Source organism: Hemicordylus capensis, chromosome 1, assembly GCF_027244095.1.
Source record: "Hemicordylus capensis ecotype Gifberg chromosome 1, rHemCap1.1.pri, whole genome shotgun sequence".
Taxonomy (NCBI): Eukaryota; Metazoa; Chordata; class Lepidosauria; order Squamata; family Cordylidae; genus Hemicordylus; species Hemicordylus capensis.
In genome coordinates, this window is record NC_069657.1 from 140750258 (window position 1) to 140776312 (window position 26055).

Consider the following 26055-nt stretch of genomic DNA (forward strand, 5'->3'; position numbering starts at 1 on the left):
CCTGTGCCTGCCCCATTGCTCACCCAAGCCAACTCCTGCCATCATGAAAGCAGCATTCTCCTCTTCAGCTGTAAGCGTGAACAGTGGGCTGAGGAGGTGAGTGATGGGGTCAGCATGGAGTTCAGCCTTGTTTTAGACACTGTTCCCATATGCAGTAGAGGAGACCCTCTTTATTCGTGGGGGTTCTGTTCCTGCCTATAGGCACAAATACAGAAGCTGTGAATAAACCAACTTTGAGTCAATGGGAATTGGTGACCTAAAAAGGGACAGAAATAAGAGAAGAGGACAGTACCTTATTCTACAGCAATGCCCCCTCAATCCTTAAAATTGATATTTACACACACACAAAAGTTTTTCAAGAGCCACAAAATGGCTGTCTGCTGGGAAATGGCCGGAAATGACATCAGAAGTAATTTCCAGCCTGTGAATAGGCAAATTTCGCCAATTTGTCTACCCACGGATAATGAAACTGGGTCTCTAAGACTCAATTGAAGATATGCAAAACCATGGATATGGAGTCCATGGATAACAAGGGCCACCTGTATTTCTTTTTAATGTCTGAATGAGACTTTTAGTTCAGGTGCAGATGATGTGATTAAGGAATTCTAGTTTGTTAGAGCACAGTTCAGCATGTCTGCTGCTTACAAGCCACAGTGTGAAGCCAAGATCTAATCCTGGTTTCATGTCTTGATTTGTAAACTACACTGAAGCCATGGCTTCCATGTTCGGATGATAAGCCAGAGTGGTAGATTAATAAGTCATGAGGAAGAAGTGGCACCCATTCAGCCTGACCCAATAAGCCGTGGTTTGTTGAATTGACATCAAGCCTATCCTGTATATGGATTCCTGATCTTAGTTATGTAATGTGTATACTGTATATACAGATTACATCTGTATGTTTTCACGGGGCTTTTGTGTGCAGAGTCTTGTTCTTGGCTCTGTGGCACCTTCTGTTGCCATGTGCTTGTTTAGCAGTATGGTGATCACCAGCTCCGATCCCCATCCCTGACTCTTGCTGCTGTGTCTATCCTTTGTTTGAGGATTTGAATTTTTCTGTGGAGTGGTGGTCTCCTGATGTGATGGATGCTGCTACAGGCTACATGGGCTTGAGCTATATTCCACCCTTTAAACAAAAACACTTGGTGTGTGCTGGGATTTCCCCTGGGCTTGCTGCACTTTGCTATCTTTTCAGAGTTCTATTTCTGTGTAACTTTGGGTGGATGTGTTAGCCATGTTGATACATCTGGTTGTGGAGTGTTTGTTTTTCCTATGAACTGGTATACTTGCTAGTATGATGGCTCCAATATAAACTTGTATATTGTGTGGTGCTGCACCTAGTGGGAGGGGGAGGACAGGAAAAATGCCAACAAACAGTTCCCCCGTTGATTTCATGTTCCTCTGAGCAGCACAAGGCTTTGCACATCTATACCTTAAGTTTGTCATTGCAGCGAAACACTGTTGTAGCAGCTGTATTCCTGCCTCCATGCAAGATGTCTGTGGAATCAGCGGTGCCAGAGTTTGATAATCCATTGGGGAGTTACAAGGAGGGCATCATTGACTAACAGTGCAAGGATTCAAATTGCAGTAAAAGATTTCCACTACAGAATCAAAGATCCATGAAAATTGTGTGGTCTGAGCATTCCAAATTTCCTTTGCACTACTGTTTGAGAGGAACACTATGGATATATCTCCTGAAGCAAGTTGGTTTTGCTACCAAATCAAGTTTTATACAGCTTATAAAAATAGACAAATATATTTCAAATTTGAAAAGAATCCAAAGTGAGAAACAGCACTTCTTTTATGTATGCAGCAATTTTTTACTGGCCTTGCCCACAAAGCGAAAATTATGGTCCCCCACTGCTAGTTTTGCTGAGTAGTGGCCAGTGGAGACACGCACATCCTGATTTCCCCTTCCTGCTCCAAAGCAGGAAAGGAGCATGGAGCATACCTACTGGGCTGCCATTTGTCTGAGGCACTGCGATTGAGTAGCAGCCAAGGACCCCCCTCTTCTGTCAATCTTCCCTGGTGGAGCGCAGGGAAGGGAGGTACAGTATATGCTGGTTAAGCTGCTGCTTGGTGTCAGCTGAGCAGCATCCAAGAATGTCTGCCCCTGCCTTCCTTTCCTGCTATAGAATAGGAGTGTGAGAAATGGTTGTCAGTTAGGCTCTGCATGACCAAGGCTCCCTGAGACCTTCAGTCTTCCTCACAACCCTAGAATAATAGAGGAGATGAGGATCATCATGCAATTGGCTGGGCAATTCTATCCAGCTCCAAGACTGAGAGGAAGATGGATTTGTTGCATGTGCAGAATGATCCCAACTTTTGCTATGGCAAGTGAAATTGTGGAAGCTTGAATTTGCCTGTAAAAGAACGCTGTAAAACAAAATGAAACATTTGTGTTGGATATTCCCCAGTTATTAGGCTACATTTTACTCTAAAAATTGTTTTAAAATCTGGGGAAATTCTCTTTGCAGTTACTACTAGGTCACTTGAAAGTATTGCAGAATAAAGCCAACAACATTTAGCCCAAAGTTTCATCCTATACTACTAACAAGGAAGAGGCTGGGTGTTACATCTTTGGTTAACTAGTTGAGCCTAACCAGCAGAATTACGTTTGGACTCGAAGCCATGCAGAGTGTGGTTATCTGCAGCGTGATATCAAAATAATGTCCTGTATTTCTTGAGAGAAGCTCCGTGTAGGACCATGTGCTTGGAAACCTTTAGTCTTTAGGAAGAAAATCTCTAGTTGTTGGGAAATGGTCAACAATAAGCAGTTTTATAAAGATAAGATGCCCTATCTGCTTGTTTCTTGAGGCTCTGTTGTGTTTAGGAGAACATGTTTGTTTTAGAGATGTGGGTGTCAGGTGTCATCTGTTGAATGGCTCAAAAAATGTCTGAAAGACAGCAAATTGAGTCAAGATGATAGTTGAAGGCATTTATGTGCAATGAATAGCCAAACACGTTCAGTGTTATCCTTGGAGGTTTTGCCAGCAGTAACTAATACCTATTCTCTCCTCTTCCCAGAAGAGCCAGCAGGAAACCACCACAACTTCCTTATTGTGTACTTGTAGATGATATCACAGTTTGCCTTACAATGCAGGGGTTTTCTTATTAAATATGTAGGTTATAGAACATGCCAAATCAGATCACAATCTGTTTAGGGCATCTGGAAAATTTGCATAGTAAATTCTTCTGAGAAAAAATTCAACACATTGTATGCAAGTGATATGTGGGAGAATTTTCGGAGTGGGGGGGAGAATCCAAAAAACTTCACAATTCAAAATTTTCCAGAAAACCCATATGTCTGAACATGGTTTTGGACTTAATTTCAAGCAACAGACTTCTCATCTTCTGGATCTCCTATACAGTTTTTGTGACATATCTGCAATATTGACTTGAGTATAGATCATGTCATTATTTAGTGTCTTGATAACCTTCCTTGAGTAATTGGAATTAAAAATGAATATGCATCTGTTACCAATTTTTTTTATAGTGAACTCTTCTTCATATGACACATGATTGTAGCTTGAACCACTGAAGAAATCCATCACCAGTTTCTTAGAGAACATTAGAGAATGTTGAACCCATCAACATTCAGTATAATTCTGTTCTGGTGGTTTTTCATGAAGAAAAATGCAGAGACTTGTTTCCACTGGAGTTTGGTACTACGTCTTGACACTTAAAACCTGACATTGTTAAGAGATTCCGAAGTTTAAACTTGCCAACTCATCCATATCCCTCAATATTAGTTCAGGGGTAGGCTACCTTCAGCACTCCAGCTGTTTGAACTTGAGCCCGGGTTTTTTTGTGGCTGGGAATGATGCAAGTTGTAGTTCAGCAACAGCTGGAGTGTCAGAGGTTGCCTACCTCTGCTAGTTCAACAGTAATAGTACAAAACAGTGTTGAGTTGCTCCACCCTTCTCACCCTGCCCAATAAGCAAACACACCCTGTCCAATAAGCAAACAAATCTTGCTGAATTTGGTTTCTTAGAACATGGGCAGAATCATCTGTTACTCGAATAACTTAAAATTTGGATTTTGAAGTTTGATTTTTAGGAATTTGTAAAGGAAGCATGGCAAGAAGCTTGGGCTTTTATCCAAAGTTGTGTGACCCTTTGTCATTGCATTTATTTAATTCGTTATGTCTGGTTGTCTATGTTGGGTGAGAGATCCCTTGCTAAGAGTAAACCATGAAAATTTTTTGTGAATGACCCTCATTGAATTATCCCTTTCTGATGCTGTGTGAAAAATAGGCGTGGGGAGCAGGATCGAGTGATTGAAACCAAGGTGGTTTGCATCATGATTTAATGGGCGAGGGTGGGTGGGATTTAGTTCTTCAATAAAAGTGCATGCTAATTGGTTGCTACAGCCATAGAAAGATATTGGGTTGTGTCCTGCAAATGGAACACACTTCCACTTGTTCAAGGAGGCAGTGATTTTTGTAATTTTCCCTTTCCCTTTGCTCTCTGTACCTCCCAAAAATCTGATCTGAGGATTGGGGCGCCCTCTAAAGCAGGGTGGTGTGTGGCATGCAGGGCTGCAGTAAAAGTAGTTCCTCCCTTGCACAAATGGAATTTCCTTCCATCTATGGAAGACTTTAGTTGAGAGAAACTCAATGACTTAATGTTGCTGCATTCTGACCACCAGGTTTTCATTGTTGCAGTTTATATTTGCCACATCTTTCCCTTTTCACCCAGTAAAGAGAACTCTTCAAAAGTGTTCAAGTTCTTTCATTGGTTGATAGTACTCTAATTATAAGTATTATTTTAACTCTGAACTGATTACACAGATCAGGTAGTTATTAGACTAAAATAGTAAAAAAGATCACTCAAATCAGTGGAGTCACGCCTGTTGTGCTGACTTGCTATCCCTGCCAGGCCCCCAATGTCAGTGTGATACAAATACATGAACTGTTACTGTATGACACGGTAAAATGTTTTCCCAATGCAGTCAAACCTCATCTGTGGATCTGGTTTCACATATCCAACATCTGACCTAGGTATATGCAGAAAACAAATGGTTAATTCCACATATCTGTGGTTTGGAGACAGCCAAAAATGACCTTGGAGGTCACTTCCAGCTGCCATTTTGTAAAGGAGCCATTTTGTGGCTCATTTAGTAAGAAAAAACTTTGTGAAAAATCACAGAATAATGGCATGATTTGGACTTCTGGGTGGCATTGCTGGATAGCTGGAAGCTTGCAGAGCACAGTAGGGCACTTTATTTCACCCTTTAAAAACTTTTGCCCGTTTTTCCATGATTTTTGGCCCTCTGGGAACCTAACCCCCGCGATCCAATTGACTTAATGTCTCGGTATTCGTGGTTTTGGTATTTGCGGTAGTAGTGGAGAACGGAACCCCCGCGGATACCGAGGTCCACCTGTAGTTCTCTTTACGAAGGAAAGCAGCATTTCAGAAGTTCTTGAGAGTTCATGTTCAGATTAAAACTGAACTTAATGCAAGTATATCAAGTTGTGATTTTATTTTTAATCAGGTTATTTGAAAACTCATAGTTGAATTTGATATTTTTAAAAAATGATATATAAACATTAAAGAAAGATGTTTATCCTACCCTAGGAGATGGTGCTGGGGTACCATGACAATAGTCACGTACTGTATAGACTGTGAGTAAGAGGCATTGTGTAATACTCATCCCTTCTTGAAGAATTGAGAGAGGGGAACCTTCCGCAGTGACAGCAGAAAAACAAGTACAGTGGTCCCTCGACTTACGAAGATAATCCGTTCCGAACGCACGTTCGTAGGTCGGAATTTTCGTAAGTCGAAAAGCGCATCCACGGAGGTCCGGAAACATTCGTAGGTCGAGGAAACCGCATCTAAAAATTCATAGGTCGAGGAAGCTGCATCTAAACCGGCAACGACTTCCGGTATTTTTTGTCGTTCGTATGTCAAAATCTTCGGATGTTGAGTACTTCGTAAGTCGAGGGACCACTGTACATTTTGATAATCCAGTTCTGCTTTGTTTTGAGATGTTTTGAATGGACGTTTGATGTAGGTAAACTAGTTAGAGCTACAGGAAAACAGAAATAGCCTGTTACTGCTGGTGTATTGATCTGTATTGGTTCCGCATGTGATCAGTGATGTCTTGTGTTCCCTAGGACTCTGAATTTAGTAATGCTGATCAGATGGATCTGTATGACGACGTACTAGCTGCCAGCTCACAGCCATCTGAAAGTTGCACTAGCAGCTCTGAACCACCACCTGAAAGCCGCCAAGAGCAGTCTCCCAAGCCGAACAGCAAATCACCTGCTATCCTGTACACCTACAGTGGACTGCGTAATAAGAGAGCTGCAGTTTATGTGGGCAGCTTCTCTTGGGTGAGTGCTTCTTGCTCAAAGCAGGAAATGAAGGGCCCAACAAACTTGCAACTTGCAGAGCTCTTTGATCATGTGGAAAAGCTCTAACTACACTTTATTTTTACTAGTGTGGCTTTCCATATCAGTGTGTTTATTCTACTTAAAAACAACTTGGTAGTGCAGAACAGCCTTTACAATCCTGCAGTATAGGGAGTTTTTTCCACCTAACTTTCTGATAGTGAAAAACATCTTGCTGAAGCCTGCTGTTTGTTTGTTTGTCAGATTTTTACACAGCCCCAAACTTTTATCTCTGGGTGGTTAATACCATAAAACAAGTTAGAACATACACACATCTTAAAACAATTTGATTGATTGTGCCATCAAGCTGGTGTCAACATAAATAGAAAACAGTTTAGGCAATCTAAAAATCAAAAACAGATTAAAACTTAAAATTTTTAAAAGCTTGGGTGAAGAGGTGGGTTTTCAAGTGCTTTTTTAAAAAGTTGAACCCTTCTGTATTATGGTTTGAGTTCTGTCGATTCCCATCCTGCTCAGGTAAGTTCTCTCCCCTGCTAACTGGGCGAAGAGGCACCTTTTACCGTGGCGATTCTCTTTATTTAGCAGGGGGAGAGTAACTGGCCCTATCCACCCCCAGCACAGTACTTCCAGTGACTGTTGCTGGTGTGTGTCTTATGTTTCTTTTTAGAATGTGAGCCCTTTGGGGACAGGGAGCCATCTTATTTGTTATTTCTCTTTGTAAACCGCCCTGAGCCATTTTTGGAAGGGCAGTATAGAAATTGAATTATTATTATTATTATTATTATTATTATTATTATTATTGAGAAAATCTGTACGTAATCAGAATTGCCAGGGTGAAGGGACATTAAGGTTTTTCTGCTCCTCTAGTTAGTATTTATTTGGACAGTGACCTTTTACGTTTAGTTAGGGATGGTTTAGAAGTTGTGCCTTTGAGTCCTGAAGACCTGTTGTGTTCTTTGCTACTTCTTGGCATCTGGGGATGGAGGATTGGATTAGAAGTTCCTTCACTTGACATAATGGGAATATATGGGACATACATTCCCATTATGTCCAACAATGGGAGTATCAGAAAGAAGAGCCCTTATTAATAGCTTTCCTAATATAAAGCAGTTGGAATCCTATAAGTGACTTCAGGTTTTAATATTGTACTTTCTGCCTGTTCATATTCAGTGGACAACTGATCAACAGCTGACTCGAATCATCCGCTCTGTGGGTGTTTATGATGTAGTGGAGCTCAAGTTTGCTGAGAACAGAGCCAATGGCCAGTCTAAAGGGTGAGCACTGCAAAGCCTCAGCACAAAATGACCAATTTTGAGGGATGGCTGTTGTAAAGGCAAGAGGGGTAGAGTGGTGTGCGCACACACTTGCACATGTAACTCTTTTCAGTTTTTCCTAACCAAATGTTTAAAGTTACTGTAAAAAGTCTCTTTGGTTGTCTAGTCTTAAAGCTGGATGCCATCACCTACAAAGTAAATGTAGATGCAAGTGAACTAAAGGAGATGATCCGTGTCCAGTTCTGCAGAGCAATCCCTGACAATAATTCACTGTGTGTTTAGTGACAACCTTGTGTTTGGAGAACAAGTGTTTAAAGTTGTGCTTTAAAATACATGCTGCTTTGCTAGATCTTACCTGAGAGACTGTTTAGATAGTGTTCCTTATCGGAGGTTCCTGACCGTCTTCAGTTTATCCTGTGGCTCTCTGTATAGGTATGCAGAAGTGGTGGTTGCCTCTGAGAATTCTGTCCACAAACTTCTGGAACTGCTACCAGGGAAGATTCTCAATGGAGATAAGGTGGAGGTGAAGTTGGCCACCCGGCAGAACCTTGTACAGTTTGAGGCACAGGCTCGAAAACGTAAGTTTCAGTGGGGGTGGGGGTTGTGGGCGGGGTGATAGGCATGAGGCAAAGAGTAGCTTTTAAGTCTTTGCTTATCCTGAGCAGAGCTTTACCAGCCAGAAACAAATTCTTGTAGTTGGGTGTGTGTGAATATTCAGGAGTGTACATATTTTTCTTATTGCTGCTGAGTCAAGCCTGACTAGTTTATGATCGCCTTTTAGGTTATCATATGATGTAAAGCTCCCTCATAGACTCTTGTTCTTCCTTCTTGCCAGACTGAATGGCCTTAACCTCTTCAGTCAGTTTTGCAGTTAAAATTTTCCATATTTATTAATAACTCCTCTTGGGATCTTCTCCAGAACATGTACATCCGAGAGGTAAAAGTTCCCAGCATGGGATGCAATACTCTAGCTGAGGCCTCACTTTGATCCTTGTACAATGGCATTAGATGGTCCTGTTGATCAGTTTCTGTTAAGGTTATGCCTCTGAGAACTATACTGTTGGAAGCACCATCTTCCTGATTATATATACAGTGAAATTCTGACTGCCTAAGGCCATTGTAGACCTAGTGGTCATTTAGTAGGGCAGAAGTAGCACTTCGCTATAATGCCCTATAGCGAAATAAAGCAAGTGACTTTATTCCCATTGCCCTGATCAGGTCTGATCTAGGTAACTAACTCCTACCAGCTCTATACTCCTCTAATAGTCAAATTAACTATAAAATATTTGACTTCATAGCTTCTACGACTAGCAGCAGTATGCTCTAGCAACCTCCATGTTCTGCCTTAGAAAGTAGCTATATTTGGGTGCTGGGAAGAATGGTCCTCCTGTATCCTTTATCTCAACAGGGGTGTCATGATGCTTGTCCATTTATCTGTGATAGGAATACCATCAGTCAGTATTGCTGAATCATGAGACAAAGCAGAGCGGCTGTTAGCCCTGATCAAAGCTTTTCCCCGTGAAAAACTGCTTAAAGGGGCTTATCTTGTCTTCACTAGGAGGTCGCGCTGGTGAATGGCAACGCCTGACAGTAACCATGACACGTCACCATTTTTGACAAGGCCTTCGTAAATGACTTCCACTACTTTGTGATTCCTCACCCAAAGGGCCTGAGAAATACAAATTTGTTGGTTTTAGTTATTTTATTTATACTCTGCCTCTCCCTACCCTCAAGGTGGCTTACAATAAAACAGAAAAATCAGTATGATAAAGAAAAAACAAAAGTATAAAGGTCTGAGTCTCCTTTATTGTACTCCTCTCCTATTTATTTTAGAGGAAAACTAAAAGTGGCTTCATCTTAGTGACCACAACGTGAATTAGTAATATAATTCAGAGACATACTTATTTTGAAACATGAATGTTACTATTTAAATTTTTTAGAATGTTGCGGACTTGCTGTCACCAGTTTTATGCGATGGTGGTTTAACAGATCTCTGTGACCATGTTGTTGTCATTGGGGTTGTGTGATCATGTGTTTTCTTTTAAAATAAGTTTCCCAGCTATATTTGCATATGTAGTTCAGTTCTTTTCCAGAATTATGCTGCATTGGGGCAAGATTACAAAGTATGATCTGAAGTCTGTCTTAGCATTTTCTTCAGGAATTTTTTTGATTTCTTTCCATTTTGTTTTACATCTTTTAACATAAAATTCTTAATAAAAATTTGTATCAAGTCTCTCATTACATTCTATAGTTTATTGTATATTAAAATTCCCACCAAGTCAAATTAAGATGAGACACAGCTTTTTAACCTGTTTCTTTTTTAAAAAATTATATATATTGGCTTTATTAAGATAATGTAAATCTTTGTAAATACTTCCTGTAATGCCCTTCCATATTATTGCCATTTTGGTTTGTGTTGAATAAAGTTGACTCTAAGTACAGTACTTTGGTCAGCATGGTTTTATTATTTCTGTGGGGTCCGTAACTCCTCAGTGGGAAGGTGAAATGTTTCCAAACCAGAATGTTTTCATCATTATCAAGCAACTGGCCCAAGGAGCAACTGTAGGTAGTATAAAATGCCCTTTAGGCTCAAGGTCTTGAGTTCTGTATTGCATGCTCTTATTTTCTCCCATATTTTAATACTGTAATTGTTAAGAGATGCTAGTGTACTTACTGGATCTCTACGTATCCATGGTATAATCTGTTGCCATTGAGCATTGGCTTTAATGGGGTCTATCTAACAATATAAGGTATACTGTAGCATACAGGCCAAATATACCGTAAGCAATTTCAGATGGTTGACTGACCAGTTAAATAGACCCCAGTTCTCTAGATATTATTTTAGGCAGAAAGAGACAGATTCGGTTAATCATTTGGATAAGCAATAAAGACTTATCTAGGTGTCAACATTTTTTCTTTACTCTTGTGAAAACGAGAACTTAAAGTATGGGTAATACTTTGGTTTTCTTGAAGTAATAGTTAATTTCTACAGCGGTACATAAACTAGTTCAGTGACAGCTATAAACATCAGTATATCTATATTCAAAACAAACCTGCTTATATTTATTGTTTTTTATGTAGCATTGTATCTTTGTGTATGTTACTGTTATCCTTAAGCAGTAGGTTTTAGGTAATGATCTTCGGGGAGAAATTTAGCATCTCCAGAATTATTGGGCTTGAGGTGTCTAGGTAACTGAAGTTAGAATTACCATGTTCAGGATTCCTCTTGGAATACTTACAGTAAGAAAATAAGGGTAAAACTATGTCATGCTAGTGATTCCGTTAGAGAAAGCCATTCTTGCACAACATCTACCATAATTTCAGATACATTTTAACATTGAAGAAAATTCTATCAGTAGGAAGATCATTTGTTTAAAGGTTTAGCATTTTGTGGCCATAGGTTTTCGTCTTAGTTGTTGAAAGAACTTTTTTTTACAATAAAGAAGATTGACAATAAAGGCACCTTCCCTGCCTCGCCTCCCTGCTGGTGTTCATCAAGACCGGTCCATTGAAAGCAGTGGGATTTAATGTCTTCCATTAGTTTTAATGGGATTTAATTGTAGCTAACTTCTGCTGGACTGGGCCCAGAGCTTCTATCAGGCCCTTATGTCCTGTTGGTTTTCACTTTAGATCACTTCTATTCAGAATCTATTACTTCCTAAAAGGCAGTGTTGAAAGTTTGCTTAATGGTGCACTAGACAATGTTTTTTGCAGGCATATAGTTTAGAATTATAGAACTAGAAAGAGCGTGATTTTTATATCTCATTTTCCACCTAGACTTGACAAACCATCTGTCTGAAACCCTTTTAAAATTAGTATATGCTGGTTTTACCTCTTTTCTTAAAAGACACTTATTTTAGTTGTAACTTTATCCAGCAGTCACTTACTCATTATTCCCCTAACATTCAGCATGATTTGATTAATTTTTCTGCTATTTGTCAGCCATGCTGCATCTCTGGTTTTTCAGTTTTCTCTTGCATCTTCCTGGCTTGGCTGTTTAACCGAGAGAGTTCAGAATATTTATATCTGATGAGGTTTGATCTTATGATCTGTTGGGACCTTTTTAGTTGTACCCACAACTTTACTTTGTGACTTGTCATTTAACCTTGCAAGAATGGGGCATGATGGTCTGAAATGGTACTTCCTTGATGATGTATCTGTAAAAGTCAATATGCAGTTGGACTTGTGAATGTCAGTTTAACAATACAAGTTCATCTCTCCTAAGTTTCAGTTATAGAGGAATATTTTTACCTTATTCTATCTAGTGTCTCTAAGATTGAGCTATAAACCAGAAAGTCCCAGTTCAAATCTCAGCTATGAACTTGATCACTAGTTGGCCTTAGGTAAGCTGCTGTTTCTCAGTCTCAGCCCCCTTTTACAGTTGAGGGATAATACTGGCCTATCTTGCAGAATTTTTGGGTTTGCTAAGATAATGTATGAAATGCTTTGAACACTCTAAAGCAGTTTATAAATGCTAATTACTATTAATTCAAATGCATACTAGTAAAATATGTATTCCACACTGTAAAATGCACTCAATAGATTTCCTCTAACAGCCTGGTCTTTTTTAGTGGAACTCCTTAGGTGTTCCACTGAGTTCAGTGGGATTTGCTCTCAAAGAAGTGGACATAGGATTGCACTGTAATACTAAGGACATTAATGAGCTGTAGTCTGTTCAGAGTCTATTCTGTGTATCATAATTGATGCTGAAAATTATTGAAGCATTCCTCACATCTCTCAAAAAAAAATCTGTAGTTCCCACACTGAATTCATATTGCAACTACCTTTGCCAATGTAGCATACAAATGTTTTGGCAGAGATTGATAATGTACCCTTCCGGTTGTGCCAGGAAAGTTACCGGATTGTTCTTGATACATTGAGATTTGTGAAAATCAGGCCCTGTCGCATATTCCAATAAAATTCACCATTTGTGCACACTGTAAGAGTTGGGAATTTTGTTCCTTGGGCAAAGTGGGATTGACCTTCGAGGGGATATAAAATAAAGGAAGACTGTTGACGTACACTTGTTGGAAAGTGGGGGATATTGTGTCAGAAAACTGGTCGGCTCTCCTATGCCTACCCAGCCACCACAGTGTTCAGTGCTTTTCCTCTTCTGTGTGATGTCTGACAGGGGTGCCTCCGAGGGCTCACTCAAGGGACTCTTCAGACTCGGTAGATGGCCGAGCCACTCCAACTGAGAATGCCGTTCCACCACCTCGCATTGAGAAGCCTCCTTCTGTTTTGCCTTTCTTCAACCGCCCTCCTTCTGCACTCCCTCTCATGGGGCTGCCACCTCCACCAATACCGCCACCTCCACCACTTTCCTCAAGTTTTGGGGTTCCGCCTCCCCCACCTGGGATTCACTACCAACATCTAATGCCCCCTCCCCCTCGACTTCCCCCTCACCTCACTGTGCCACCTCCAGGGGCAGTGCCACCTGCTCTACACCTCAACCCAGCCTTCTTTCCCCCACCAAATGCAGCAATGGGCCCTCCACCAGATGCCTACAGTAAGGCCTCCGCACCATATAACCACAGCAGGTGAGAACAAGTTCATCCTTGGGAGTTTTAGAAGAACTGGAAATGGGGTAGTACAAAGAATTGTATCTAGACTTCTTGGTTTGTGAGACTGAAAACTGAATTCTCAAAGGGGCTTTTATTGGCTTGCTAGTTGTACTAAGGATTGTACATTAAAGGAATTGTTGATGGAGCTAGAAAATGCACTGCATAGCTCCGTTGACCTGTCTAGTTGGGGCATGGCAGGGAAAGTCTGGCAGCTTGAGCCTGCTCTTTTGAAAGTGCTGTAATCAATTTGTGGATAAGGAGCTCTGTCACTGTTCTGGTTGTCCTTGCCTCTGATGGATGTGTATTTGTATACTACAGCCGAGATTTGGGCCCACTGCCACCACCTGTCAGCGAAGCTGAATTTGAAGAGATCATGAACCGGAATCGAGCAATTTCCAGCAGTGCCATTTCCAAAGCTGTGTCTGGTGCCAGTGCAGGTAACCACTGCTGGCTGCTGCCACTTCCTCCCATTCCTAATTCTTGGCCCTGAATCTTACCACTTGGCATCTGTTCTCTTTTATCACAGGGGATTATAGTGATGCCATTGAGACCCTGCTTACAGCCATTGCTGTGATCAAACAGTCGCGTGTAGCGAATGATGAGCGGTGTAGAGTCCTTATCTCTTCCCTTAAGGATTGTCTTCATGGCATTGAAGCCAAGTCTTACAGCATGGGCACCAGCAGCAGCAGCAGTTCCTCCAGGTAGAGTATTAGTAGGCAAAATTATCAGGGAACCTAGTGGATGTATGTTGCTGACAATGATCCAGTCGCAAAGGTCCTCTGATTCCATCCTGGGTTGTGTACAGCCAGATAGGAATATATTCCTTTGCAGAGGAAGAAGCAAGTAGATTGTATTGCTTTTTGTTAGAAACATAAATGTCTGATTTTATCTTCCAGAAAAAGACACCGGTCTCGGGATAGGTCACCCAGTCGATCCCGTGAAAGCAGCAGGAGGCACCGAGATGTGGTCCATAATGAAGATCGGCATGAGGACTATTTCCAGGAGAGAAGCCGGGAGCATGAGAGACACAGAGACAGGGACAGAGAAAGAGACCGGCATCACTGAGAGAAGTGAGAGATTTTTTCAGGGTACTTCCTTTTCCCTGACTTGCTTTTTCCTTTCCCACCTACATTCCAAAAACACACACTGTTCTCTACTCAGGTTGAGAACAGGTTTTTTTGGTAGATGCAAGTTGGGTGCTGAGGTCCACTCCTTATATTCTACAAAACATTCTGTAGCTAACTGTACTGTGAATTTACATTATACCTTTTGCTGACTTGGGCTCCAGTCATAGTTTATCTCTGTTTGGGTGCAACCTCTCCATAATTTCTTTCCATATTCTTTGTACTGTGACCAGGGAACTTATTCTTTTGGAATCAGATGCTGTGAATGTCAATGTGAAGTTTGAATAAAGAGCAAGCGATACATTCAGACTGGAGCCACAACTTTCATCCTTTCTTGTTTGTAGGCATTAAGTTTCTTGTTTTCATAGTTAACGGAGTCCTAGCATATGTTCAGAACCAGAAGGGGTCTGGAAGAAGCTTGCAGTGGTGGTAGAGTGGCAATCTTCGTTTGCTAGACTCTTGTGCATCTCTTTTCTTTTTTGACATTCTCTGCACATTTTCTCTCTTCTCCTATCAAAACTAACACAACTGTAAATGTTACAGAAACCATTTCATAGAATAAAAGCATGATTCTGCCCAGCGTACATGGTTTGTTATAGCTGTAGAATGTAAAAATTCTCAATGAAAAGCTGGGCCTCCTGGGAATTTGTATGTTTCAAATACAATACCTGGGGATGTGGCTCTTGTAGGTGGTTTTTCACCACCTTGGTATCCATGAGTTACATCTAACTCAGCCTTGTAATAGCTGCTCTGTATATATTCACCCACACCAGCACCACCCCTTCTGTTGCCCTGGCAGCCCTGTAGGACTATCCCAAGTTCTTAACTAGGACTCGGATTAGCCTGTGTGGCTAAGAGCCCATGTTCCCGGAACATGAAGAAATGATTCATATCTGATAATTAAGCTCTGCCCTCCATTGCATCTAGTAATCCATGTCAGTTTATTGAGACAGAGCCATACTGACAGAACCAGAACTTCTGATTGCATCAGTTTTTGACAAGGAACAAATGTGTGCAAAAAGCTGCCTTAATTCTTTCTAGGTAAAGTGCGTGCCTTTGAAATTGAATCACTGCAACCATCGAAGCATTCATTTTCTGAGTGTCTGTTTTTGACCTATTGAAGTTCTTTGCTGAGCACAGTTGTAGCATCAATGTTATGGATGTGTAGAACAAGGTCAATCATGAATTGGGCCAGTTCAAAGCGGTTTGAGCTAGTTCATCAAGCCAACCAGCCCAGCCAGTCAGTTCAACCAAACCAGTTCTCATACCAATGGTTTGGTTTGAATCCGGACCAAATAACACCAAATGGTCCAAGCGCACCCCTAACCCTTCATCCCAATTATCTTTTGAACTATTTTAACATTTGTGCTGGTTTAGCTCTGTTTAAAGGACAAATGTGACCAACATGGATCACTCCTGATTCCCAGATCTGGTTTGCAAGAAGCATAATACAATGTGACTACTATATATAATAGTAGAGCCTCCTGACAAGCAGGTTGAGTTGCTTGTGTGTGTGCGTGCATGTGCACGCAAGTGAGAAATCTTGCATCATCAGGAGGCATCAGAAAAGTATTTGGTAGAAGACATTTTCTGACCTGAAACGTTTTCTGCTCTGAATTTGTGAATCTGACACTAGCCAACTAGGTGTTAAGTGTGGTTTATTTCAGCCCAGCTCAGCCCTGAACCTCAGGCAAGCCTTTGTTTTCCCTTGTATGTGAAATAACATCAATTTCCTCGTTGGGTTGTGGTCCAGAATTAATGTGTAAAAATTAACAATCCTTTTCATAAAAAGTGCTGTAGAAATTATGGATAATACTTTTGATTTTGTTTTGTCTTTGCAGGAACGTGGGAGGCATTCAGTGTTTTTATGGACTTGTATCTCCTCTCCTTAATCAAGACTAAAGGATGGAGGCTTCTCCACCCCCTCCTTCCCATTTCCTACTACCCTTTCTGGACCCCTTGGAAAGACTTTGCCTGCAGAACTCCATCTGGCACACTGTGGCATTGGGACCTGAGTTCTGCCTGTGGGTGTGCTGCTGCTGCTGCTGCTTGATGGAGAAACACTGAATGACTTGGAATTTGCGGAGGGGTTGTCTGAGCCACTGTGACCAGGGGGCCACTTCAATCCATGGATTCTTGGACCCAAAGAGAATGGTGCTTTCCACAGAGGTCTACCACCTCTTTCCTTCCCATGGCTTCTCTCAGAGCACCTGGGGTGGAACCCATCCAGATTGTCTCCTGTAGGAAGAACTGGTGCTTCAGCACAGCATAAGGTGACCATTGTCTCACTGGAGCTCATGCCCACAGGCCACACTGCGTTGTCTTCTCAGGCATCAAAGCATCCAGTCCTCCTCAAGTCTGATTCTTTGTCCAAAGCAGCTTCAGTCTTGGCCCTCTAGCACCATTGTACACAGCTTAGCAAATAGTTTTGTTTTTGTTTTTTCCTGGGTTGGAGGGCCGGCTGGCTGCTGCTTCCAAGTACCCCTCTTCTTTCCCCCACCCCACTTGGTTCCTGAAAGCTCTCATCTCCGTTCTGCCTAGCTGCTTCTAGAGGGGCCTGTGTTGTCCAACCTGCCCACAATGTGGAGTCTCCTTTAAGAAATAGATCTGGCTCTGGCTACTGCAGGTACTCTCTCCACAGTGATTCATACTGCTGACTAATTCCCTGCTTCGTTTCATGCAGTAGCTGCTCCAGTTGTAACTTCTTACATAAACCTTTGCTTCCGGGGCCAGCCCCTCCTAGATTGACACCTTCCTTGTTGTAGAGGAAGTGTTGTGGGCAGAGACCTTACTGCGTAGCATGAAATGGGGGCAAAGTTGAGCTGGGGCTAGCTAGAAGTTACTGATTGCAGTGCACCCTGAGCATTTTTAAGTTCCATGTGATGTACATGTTGATTTAAGTCCAGAACTTTCCTTGCCCCCAACCTTATTCTAAGTGGAACTCCCTTTGGAATTGTTCACTCATGAGTGTGTTTCAGACTGCACCATACCTCACTGATCTCTGGCATGCCAGTCTAGGGAAACTATTGGAGGCAGTGGGAGGCTTCTGCTTGTTCACACCACCATGTTTAGCTCTGTTTTATAAGCATAACTAGGGTCCCTGGAGCCACTAGGTCTTTTAGCTGGTAATGCTGTCAGGCTATTGGTATCAAAATCTATGTAAGGAGTAGCATGGGATAGGAATGGCTGCAGAGTTATTGATTACATTGTCATCTTTAAGACGTAACCCTTTGAGGAGTACATTTTCAGCTTTCAGTGCTCCATCCAACTCTGAGCAACTCTTAAGTAACCCAAGTTACTTAAAATCAAGAACACCCTGTACCCTGGGAAATGTATTCTTCAGCACCTGGATCGCTTTAATGGATGCTTAGCCTTAAGCATCAGTTGCACTCGCGAACACTTAGTGTGACTGTCCAGTTGCATGGTGAAGTCCCTCTCATAGAAAGATACTATCTGGTCTCACAGAACAGTTGTGGGGCCCAGAGAGGATGGATGGTGTCTGGCAAAGGATGTCACCATAAGATGCGGTACCTCCTTTTGTACTGTTGATCAGAGAGGTGCTCAGCTCTAAAAGTTTTTTTAAATGAAAAAAAAAAGTTGCATAAAGAAAAATTGAGTGACCTAAACTGTAAAGTATCAAAAACTGCTTAAACTGTAAAGTATCAAAAACATTTGATTGGAAAAGTTGCTTTTTACATAATGCAAAATTTTTAGTTTGTTTTGAAATAATGGAAGTGAAAATAAGAAACTGACAATGAAAATATAGTCTTGGTTCCCCTCGACTCAACCACCCCTGTTCTTCGTGATTTGATTTGTTTGTCTTTTTCTGATAGGTTGGAAATTGTGTAATAAACTTGATGATATTGTCAATCTTTTATACTGCATTGTATGGTTTCTTTTTTCCTTTTGTAACTATTTTAAGTGGGGGTGAGCTGTTTTATAGAATCTCCACTAAAGATTGTCTGGGGGTGGGGGTGGGGGTGATGTGGCCCAGAAATGGTAATGAAGTATGGATAAGGGAGGTGTTTGTCTAACACAGATGCTAAGTTTTGGTTGGGTGGTAGCCCTTGTACATCCATGGCTTTGTGTAATGCTTAACTAGTTCACAACCACTTTATGTACACAAATTAAAATGCCTTTTTAAACGCTTATTCTTCTATTTTGTCATTATATTTAGCAAGCTGCACTTCAGACTTTCTGAAATCTGACATAGAAGTTGCTTCCCTGAGAATATTGCCTTTAGTCAAAAATTTTTAATACATGACATTAAATACATTTATTAGAAAATTATCTCCAAAATATAGGTTTGGAGAGGGATTTGGGCATGAGTTTTCTGAATTGCATTACGCTGAAAAACCACAATTGCGACATTTATGAAAATCAAATTCTGTGATCACAATAGTGAGAAGGGCTGTGGCAACCATTGTAAGACATGCTTTGTCGTGTATACATTCTTGGGTTGAACCAGAGTCATCTCAGCTTAAAGGATCTTTGTTAGCAAGTCCAAGAAATCTGAGAGACCCTTTTGTCAGTGTAGGTAGTACTGAGTGTCTGGTCTTTGCTGTGATTCCGTGTAAGGAGCTCCTTTAATGCACAGATAATGTCCATTGTGGAAACGTATAAAGGGATGGAAATAGCAGATTTCATAAGATGAGTTGAGTATTCGGTTAAGCAGAGGTGGAAAAGACATTGAGAGTGATGATAGTTGAAGGGAGAAGTTGGAGTAGGATGTCAGATGCAAGGATGCTAGCAAATGTACACTAAAGCAGGAATGAGCCAATGGGTGATTCAGTTCACTTCTAGTTCTGGCTGAGGGCCTTTATTTTTGGATGTGGAAACGTTGCCATCAAGTGATTTTTTTCTTGTCCATTTTTTTTGTATCCTCAGATCATAAAAGCGGTTTATATCACAGTCATTTCTAACAAACTCCTTGTTTTTGTTGTATCACTTATTCCGTAAGAGGCTGTAAACAATATGCTGAACATGTGACTCTGATGTGATAAAATAATTGTGGACAATGTACTGTTTCCAAAGCTTATCCAAGAATAGATACTGAATGTCCGTCTCTACTCCCATTACTAATATTCATATTTATTGCTTTTCAACAAAAGTGCTCAAAGCAGTTTACATGGATGTATGGGTAAGACGTGTAAATTTCCCTGTCCCCAAAGGGCTCACAATCTAAAAGGAAATATAAGGTAGACACCTGCAACAGCTACTGGAGGAAATGCTGTGCTGGTATTGGATCATGGCAGGTGCTCTGTCCTCTTTTGGCCTCTTGAGATCAACATACTGAAGCAGTATAAGGTTGCTGCTGCTCCTGTCATCTCCCACTTCAGTGAGGAAATGTTTTAAGGATGCTAAATAGGTGTTAAGAATAAGAAGTAGAAGAAATATTTGACTTAACCCCTGTTTTGGTTACTTGACACTGCTTCTCTCTCCCCACCTTTCTAAAAGGTTCATATTAAAGATCATTTTGATTAGTTACCTTTTAATCATTCTGCCGTATTCAGTCCTAGTGGTCCAAGAGTAGCGAGAGTCACTTTTCAGTGCATGCTTATATGTTCTGGGAGCTTCTAGATTGCGATGAAAATAGACTTGTGACACCTTAAAAGGCTTTGTGGCAAAAGCTTTTATTGACAAGATTGCACTTGATCAGATGGCGGGTATGGAACCAGCAGTGGTGGATATCCCATGTTAACACTTGGCTAGATGTTGAGTGAAGAGGTACCTCAATAGTGATGAAAAAACATAAAACTTCAATGTAAGTCTTTTAGAACTCCATGTTCCCTGTATTCTTCAACCATGGCAAACTGAGTTATCCATGAGGTGTTCCAGGGCCTGCCCACCTAAATCTACTGAAAAACTGATGTGTTTACTTGTACATATTTTGGAGCCAACTCTACACATATTAGCATGAATGGAAAACTTAGGAACATAGGAAACTGCCATATACTGAGTCAGACTTTAAAACTTAACTTAAAAACATGCACATAGAGTAATGGGGTCAAAGTAACTCCCAAAATGTGTAATTATTTTAATTAAACTTTGTCTACTGATACTTAACTCCCCCGCCCCCATTTGAACCTTCCCTGGTATCCAGGGGTACCTGTTGGACCGCATTTGCCCATATGAATCTGCCAGGGCCCTCCCCTCATCATCCCAGGCCCTGCTCATGACCCTGCCACTAACAGATCTGGTTGGCAGGGACTAGAGACAGGGCCTTTTTGGTTATGGCCCCTCAGCTTTGGAACACCCTCCCTGAAGAGCTTCACCATGCTCCCTCCTTCAGTGTTTTAAAAAAAATCTCAAAACGCACCTTTTTAAGGAGGCTTTTTAATGCTCCATTATTGTTTTGTTATATCTGGTAGGTTCTTTAGCTTTTGATAATTTTCAGTTTTAATTTGAACCTAATAATTGTGGGTTTTAATCTCTCTCTTTTTAAAAATAATAATAATAATTTTATTACTTTTATTGTAGCTGTGTCTATCTTATTGTTGTGAGCTGCCCCGAGCAGTAGTGCATTGGAGGGGCAGAGTATAAATATTGTTGTTTATAAATAATAAAAAATCCAGCAAAACTGGATTTTTCAATCTTAGGTTGTTTGCAAAGTTCATTTTGAGTACTGCTTTAGGAAGTCATTTTAACCCCTATTATATTCACAAATTTTTGCAAACAGCAATCTGATCTCAGCAAGTGTTCAGACTTGTCAGGAATATCGGAAGCTACCTTATGCTGAGCCAAAGACTCGGAGCATTGGTCTATTTTTCTCAGTATTGTCTACACACTGACTGGCATCAGCTCTCTGAGGTTTTAGGCCAAAATCGTTCTTCAGCGTGGTCTCTGTCTTTTACACCAATGGGCTATGCACCTGCGCGGAGACCTCATTGGAATCTAACAAACTCAATTCTCCTGATTTAGGCAGGAACCCCACCCACAGCTGCTATAGGTGGCTGCACCGCTCCACATCCGCTCAGTCTTTGTCGTCCATGCTTCAATAGGCATGGAATCTTCAGCTTGGCAACGAGCAGGACTAAATAGCACTTAGCACTTACATTTATATACCGCTCTATAGCCGGAGCTCTCTAAGCGGTTTACAATGATTTTAGCATATTGCCCCCAACATTCTGGGTAAATGCTTGAATAATCTTGTTTTTTCTCATATTTTGCCCTGTTTTCACACTATTATTGCTTTATCTCTCACAGTAGTGCTTTTTTCTTGGTGTTTTTATATTCATGGTCACCCCCTACCCCCCCCCCCCCATCTCCATGACTCCGATCCCGGATGGGATGGGGCTTGGTGGCCGGCCAGCCCATGGTGTTCTATGCCAGGCACAAAGAATGAAGAAATATGGTCGCTGTGGATCTAAGATCCCTCCCCCTCATACTCAAACTGAGTGTCTTCTCTTCCTAGGGGAATCTCACATTGTTGAGACCTGTATTCATTGTCAAAGGTTTACAAAGCAGTCTCGAAAAAATAGGGCTTCTCGCTTGCGCGCTACCCTGTGGGGATTTAGCCCTCTGTTCGTCGGAGGCCTTATCATTGAACAATCATTTAAAATGGCTTATTTGATGCAATCAGAGCGACCGGACTCCGCTCCTATGGTGCAAGAACTCCAGGCCTCAGTACCAGTGTTGTCGATGCCTGTCTTGGACCTAGCAGTGGTCTCGGCCCCTTCTGTGCTGCTAGACAACTTGCCTAAATGCCCTGTGCCTATGGTACCGGGACCCGCCCCCTGGTCCGTTCGGTACCGCTACCAAAGAAGAAGAAGCCGAAGCTGGTTCCGCATCTGCTGGCGGGTCAACATCTTCCGCCTATTCCCAAGAAGAAGCCCCCACCAGTCCCTTCTTCAGAGGCCCTGCTGGTTAAGAAATCAAAATTGGCTTCTTTGGGCATGGCGCAACAGTTGTGGACCAAGCGTCACAAGGTAGCCCGGCCGTGGTACCAGCTCCTCCAATACCAAGCTCTTCGGACCCTCATCGACCTAGTTCCCCAGCAGCCTCGGTGTCTCCCAGTCGGACGCCTGACTGTACCCCACGGGTTGGGAACTGTTGGTAGCGACCGAGCGAGACTATGCTACGTCGGACGACAGACCCTATTCACCGGACAAGCCCGCTGCAAATGCGTCGTGGCTGCCTCATCATTTGTCTCCCATGCGCCATGTGGAGCCCCTTGGGGATCGGAAAACACATTGGAACTCAGAGGAACGCTCCTCCGAAAACAGGTATGGAAGAGACTGGGCTCGACGTGGGCCTTCGTACGCAGATCAATACCGTGTCCCTGCACAATGTTCCCTCTATGTAGAGAACGAACCCTTCTCTTATGGAGATTGGCGCCTTGACACCATCGTTTATAGACAGTATCCCTGAGATTATCGTTCTGACTATGGGAAGCCCTGGTATGGATCTCGATATCGAAAGGACTCCACTTATGAAGGAGCCAGGACTATTTGTGGTTGGCATGAGTCCCCTTCACATTTGGAAAGGAGGCCTCGCTCTTGCTTTCCTCAAAGAGGCTTTCGGGACTGTGCTGAGGGGCGCAGATCACCCTCTGAAGTTCTGGTTTGATCTTTGGCACCAAAACCAACCCCAGTACTGTCAGCGGAGGCAGTTGGTCCAGTACTGGCAACATTGGAAAGCCAGATGGATTCCCCAGCTATCCCTCTGGCATTGGCCCAGTCTCCTTGGCACCTCCAGAGTCAGAAAATGAGAGTGAACCTGGCTCTCCGGGCTTGGGCGCTGTTTCCCTGGGGTTGTCCCCTCTAGACAATCAATCGAACTATAAGTCCATGTCTCCATCAGAGGACCTGAAACAATACTCAGCCTATGTGACCTGCATGGCCTCTGCCCTAGGTGTGAGCCTTGATACACAACAGAGAGGAGAAATGGGCCCTTTATTCGGCTTTACTGATGTGGAGGCTAAGGTGCCGGTCTCTCTGCCACTTAACATTGCCCTGTTGCGAATCATGCAGTGACACTGGAAAAAGCCAGCAACTCTTTAGCAACCCAACAGGCCTTTGGAGAACTTCTATAGGGTGCAGATGCAGGAGGATACAACTTTCTTGAAAAACCCTCCCACCCCTAACTCCATTGTGGTGGAGACATCCCTGCAGAAGTCTGAAGGTCGCAGTCATTCTGTGCTGGGCAATAAGGGGGGCAGGAAGTTGGACTCTTTTGGGACGAGACTCTACTCGGCATCAGCTCTCCATTAGTGGGTTGCCAACTACCAGGCTTATAACACCAGGTACAACCACTTTTTGTGGGGAAAAGTGGCCCCCTTTTTGGACTTCCTGCCACAGGATAAACGTGATCCGGCCAAGGCCTTCCTCTGTGAGGCGGTGCAGGTGGCAAAGCAAGAGCTCTACTTGGCTAGACACTCAGTGGAGTGTGCAGCAAAGGTGATGGCCACGTCCTTGGCTCTCAGGAGGCATGCCTGGCTGCATTCATCCGGGCCAACCTACAAGGCCCACACTAGGATTGAAGATCTTCCCTTGGAGGGATCTAGCCTCTTCGCCTAACTGATTGATGACACCTTACAGAAGGTGCAGAAGCTGAGGAGTATGGCAAAGTCTATGTCCTACTCTTCCTCTGTCCCTAAGCCTCAGAGGCCATCCAGGTGGTCCCCTTACCAAAAGTTGAAAGCTCCATCACAGCAACAATCCTCGTTGGAGTGTTCCTTTCATGTTAACAAGTTCCAGCCTCAAGACAAGTCCAGGTTCCAACCTAGTAAACCTGCCTTTCAGAAGCAGCGTCCGAATACTTTTCAGAAAAAGCAATGACCATTGGGCCTTTCGGACTCACCTGGCTCCCTTTGCAGCGAATTGGGACAAGGTGATTATGGATCAGTGGGTCCTCACAGTCATACGTATGGGCTACGCTCCTGAGTTTCACCAGACACTACCATTGTCTGGGGTCGTGACTACTCCGTCGACTCTGGCGTTGGACCAGGAGGTCTCCGCTCTCCTCTCGAAAGATGCGATTGAAAGGTCACCAATGGGAAGAGCCACGGCTTTTATTCCCATTACTTTATCGTTCCGAAACCAGACAGCAGTCAGCGCCCTTTACTGGACCTCAGAGTCCTAAACAACCACCTTGTTTACAAGCGTATTCCAGACCCCTGCTAATTTGGCAAAGAGGCACCTTTTAATGTGGTGATTCTCTTTATTTAGCAGGGGAAGAGTAACTGGCCCTATCCACCTCCAGCACAATATCTCCAGTAACTGTTGCTGGTATACAGGTGAAACTCGGAAAATTAGAATATCGTGCAAAAGTCCATTAATTTCAGTAATGCAAATTAAAAGGTGAAACTGATATATGAGACAGACGCATTACATGCAAAGCGAGATAAGTCAAGCCTTAATTTGTTATAATTGTGATGATCATGGCGTACAGCTCATGAAAACCCCAAATCCACAATCTCAGAAAATTAGAATATTACATGGAACCAAGAAGACAAGGATTGAAAAATAGAACAATATCGGACCTCTGAAAAGTATAAGCATGCATATGTATTCAGTACTTGGTTTGGGCCCCTTTTGCAGCAATTACTGCCTCAATGTGGTTTGGCATGGATGCTATCAGCCTGTGGTACTGATGAGGTATTATGGAAGACCAGGATGCTTCATTAGCGGCCTTCAGCAATTCTGCATTGTTTGGTCTCATGTCTCTCATCCTTCTCTTGGCAATGCCCCATAGATTCTCTATGGGGTCAGGTCAGGCGAGTTTGCTGGCCAATCAAGCACAGTACACTGTATACTTTTCAGAGGTCCGATATTGTTCTATTCTTCAATCCTTGTCTTCTTGGTTCCATGTAGTAATCTAATTTTCTGAGATTGTGGATTTAGGGTTTTCATGAGCTGTACACCATGATTATCACAATTATAACAAATTAAGGCTTGACTTATCTCGCTTTGCATGTAATACGTCTGTCTCATATATCAGTTTCACCTTTTAATTTGCATTACTGAAATTAATGGACTTTTGCACGATATTCTAATTTTTTGAGTTTCACCTGTATATCTTAAGTTTCCTTTTAGACTGTGAGCCCTTTGGGACAGGGTTCCATCTTATTTGTTTATTTCTCTGTGTAAACCACCCTGAGCCATTTTTGGAAGGGCAGTATAGAAATTGAATAAATAGTTGAATAAATAATGTTGTCGGTACAGACTATTCTGGCTCTATCAGAAAAGAACATGTGGATGGTCTCCCTGGGCCTGAGAGACGCGTATTACCATATCTCAATACGCCCTCAACATTGCCGCTTCCTGAGTTTCAAGATAAGGGGAATCACTTATCAATTCAAGGCCTTGCCGTTTGGTCTGACAGCCCTGAGGGTCTTTACAAAATGCCTGGCCCCGGTGGTGGCACAAGAGCAAGGGATACAGATCCTACCCTAACTGGACAATTGGCTCATCTTGGCGGGTTCTAGGCAGGCTGCTTTGGGATCTCTCGACGAAGTCATAAATACTCTGCAGAACCTGGGCTTGCAAATCAACTTCGAGAAGTCCCAGCTGGATCCTGTCTGCAGGATACAGTTTATAGGGCTGGTCTTCAACACCAACTTGGAGAAAGTCTTCTTCCCAGAGGCCCGCATAGAGACACTTCTACGGCTGGCCTCCGCTTTCTTGGCCAGAGGGCCGCAGACCATGCACTTGGTGCAGCACCTGTTAGGCCATATGGCTGCCACCATATACGTGCTTCCACATGTGCATCATTGAAAGGTGGTTCCTGGATGTGTTTGA

General features: G+C 42.4%; 1 protein-coding gene across 6 annotated transcripts in view; it reads left to right on the forward strand.

Annotated features, from left to right (window-relative positions):
- Window positions 1-18191, forward strand: part of CPSF7 (cleavage and polyadenylation specific factor 7) — a 23915-nt gene extending 5724 nt beyond the window's left edge. For 5 of the 6 annotated variants that reach the window (XM_053257010.1, XM_053256993.1, XM_053256989.1 and 2 more), the window contains exons 3-10: window positions 6116-6334; window positions 7523-7626; window positions 8059-8204; window positions 12758-13166; window positions 13509-13627; window positions 13717-13891; window positions 14087-14260; window positions 16156-18191. In XM_053257010.1, the coding sequence (XP_053112985.1) occupies window positions 6116-6334; window positions 7523-7626; window positions 8059-8204; window positions 12758-13166; window positions 13509-13627; window positions 13717-13891; window positions 14087-14255 (1341 nt within the window). In that variant the 3' untranslated portion in view covers window positions 14256-14260; window positions 16156-18191. Of the gene's footprint in view, window positions 1-6115; window positions 6335-7522; window positions 7627-8058; window positions 8205-12757; window positions 13167-13508; window positions 13628-13716; window positions 13892-14086; window positions 14279-16155 lie in introns of all 6 variants that reach the window. The other variant, XM_053256982.1, reaches the window with a different exon arrangement.
- The last annotated feature ends 7864 nt before the right edge of the window (window positions 18192-26055 follow it).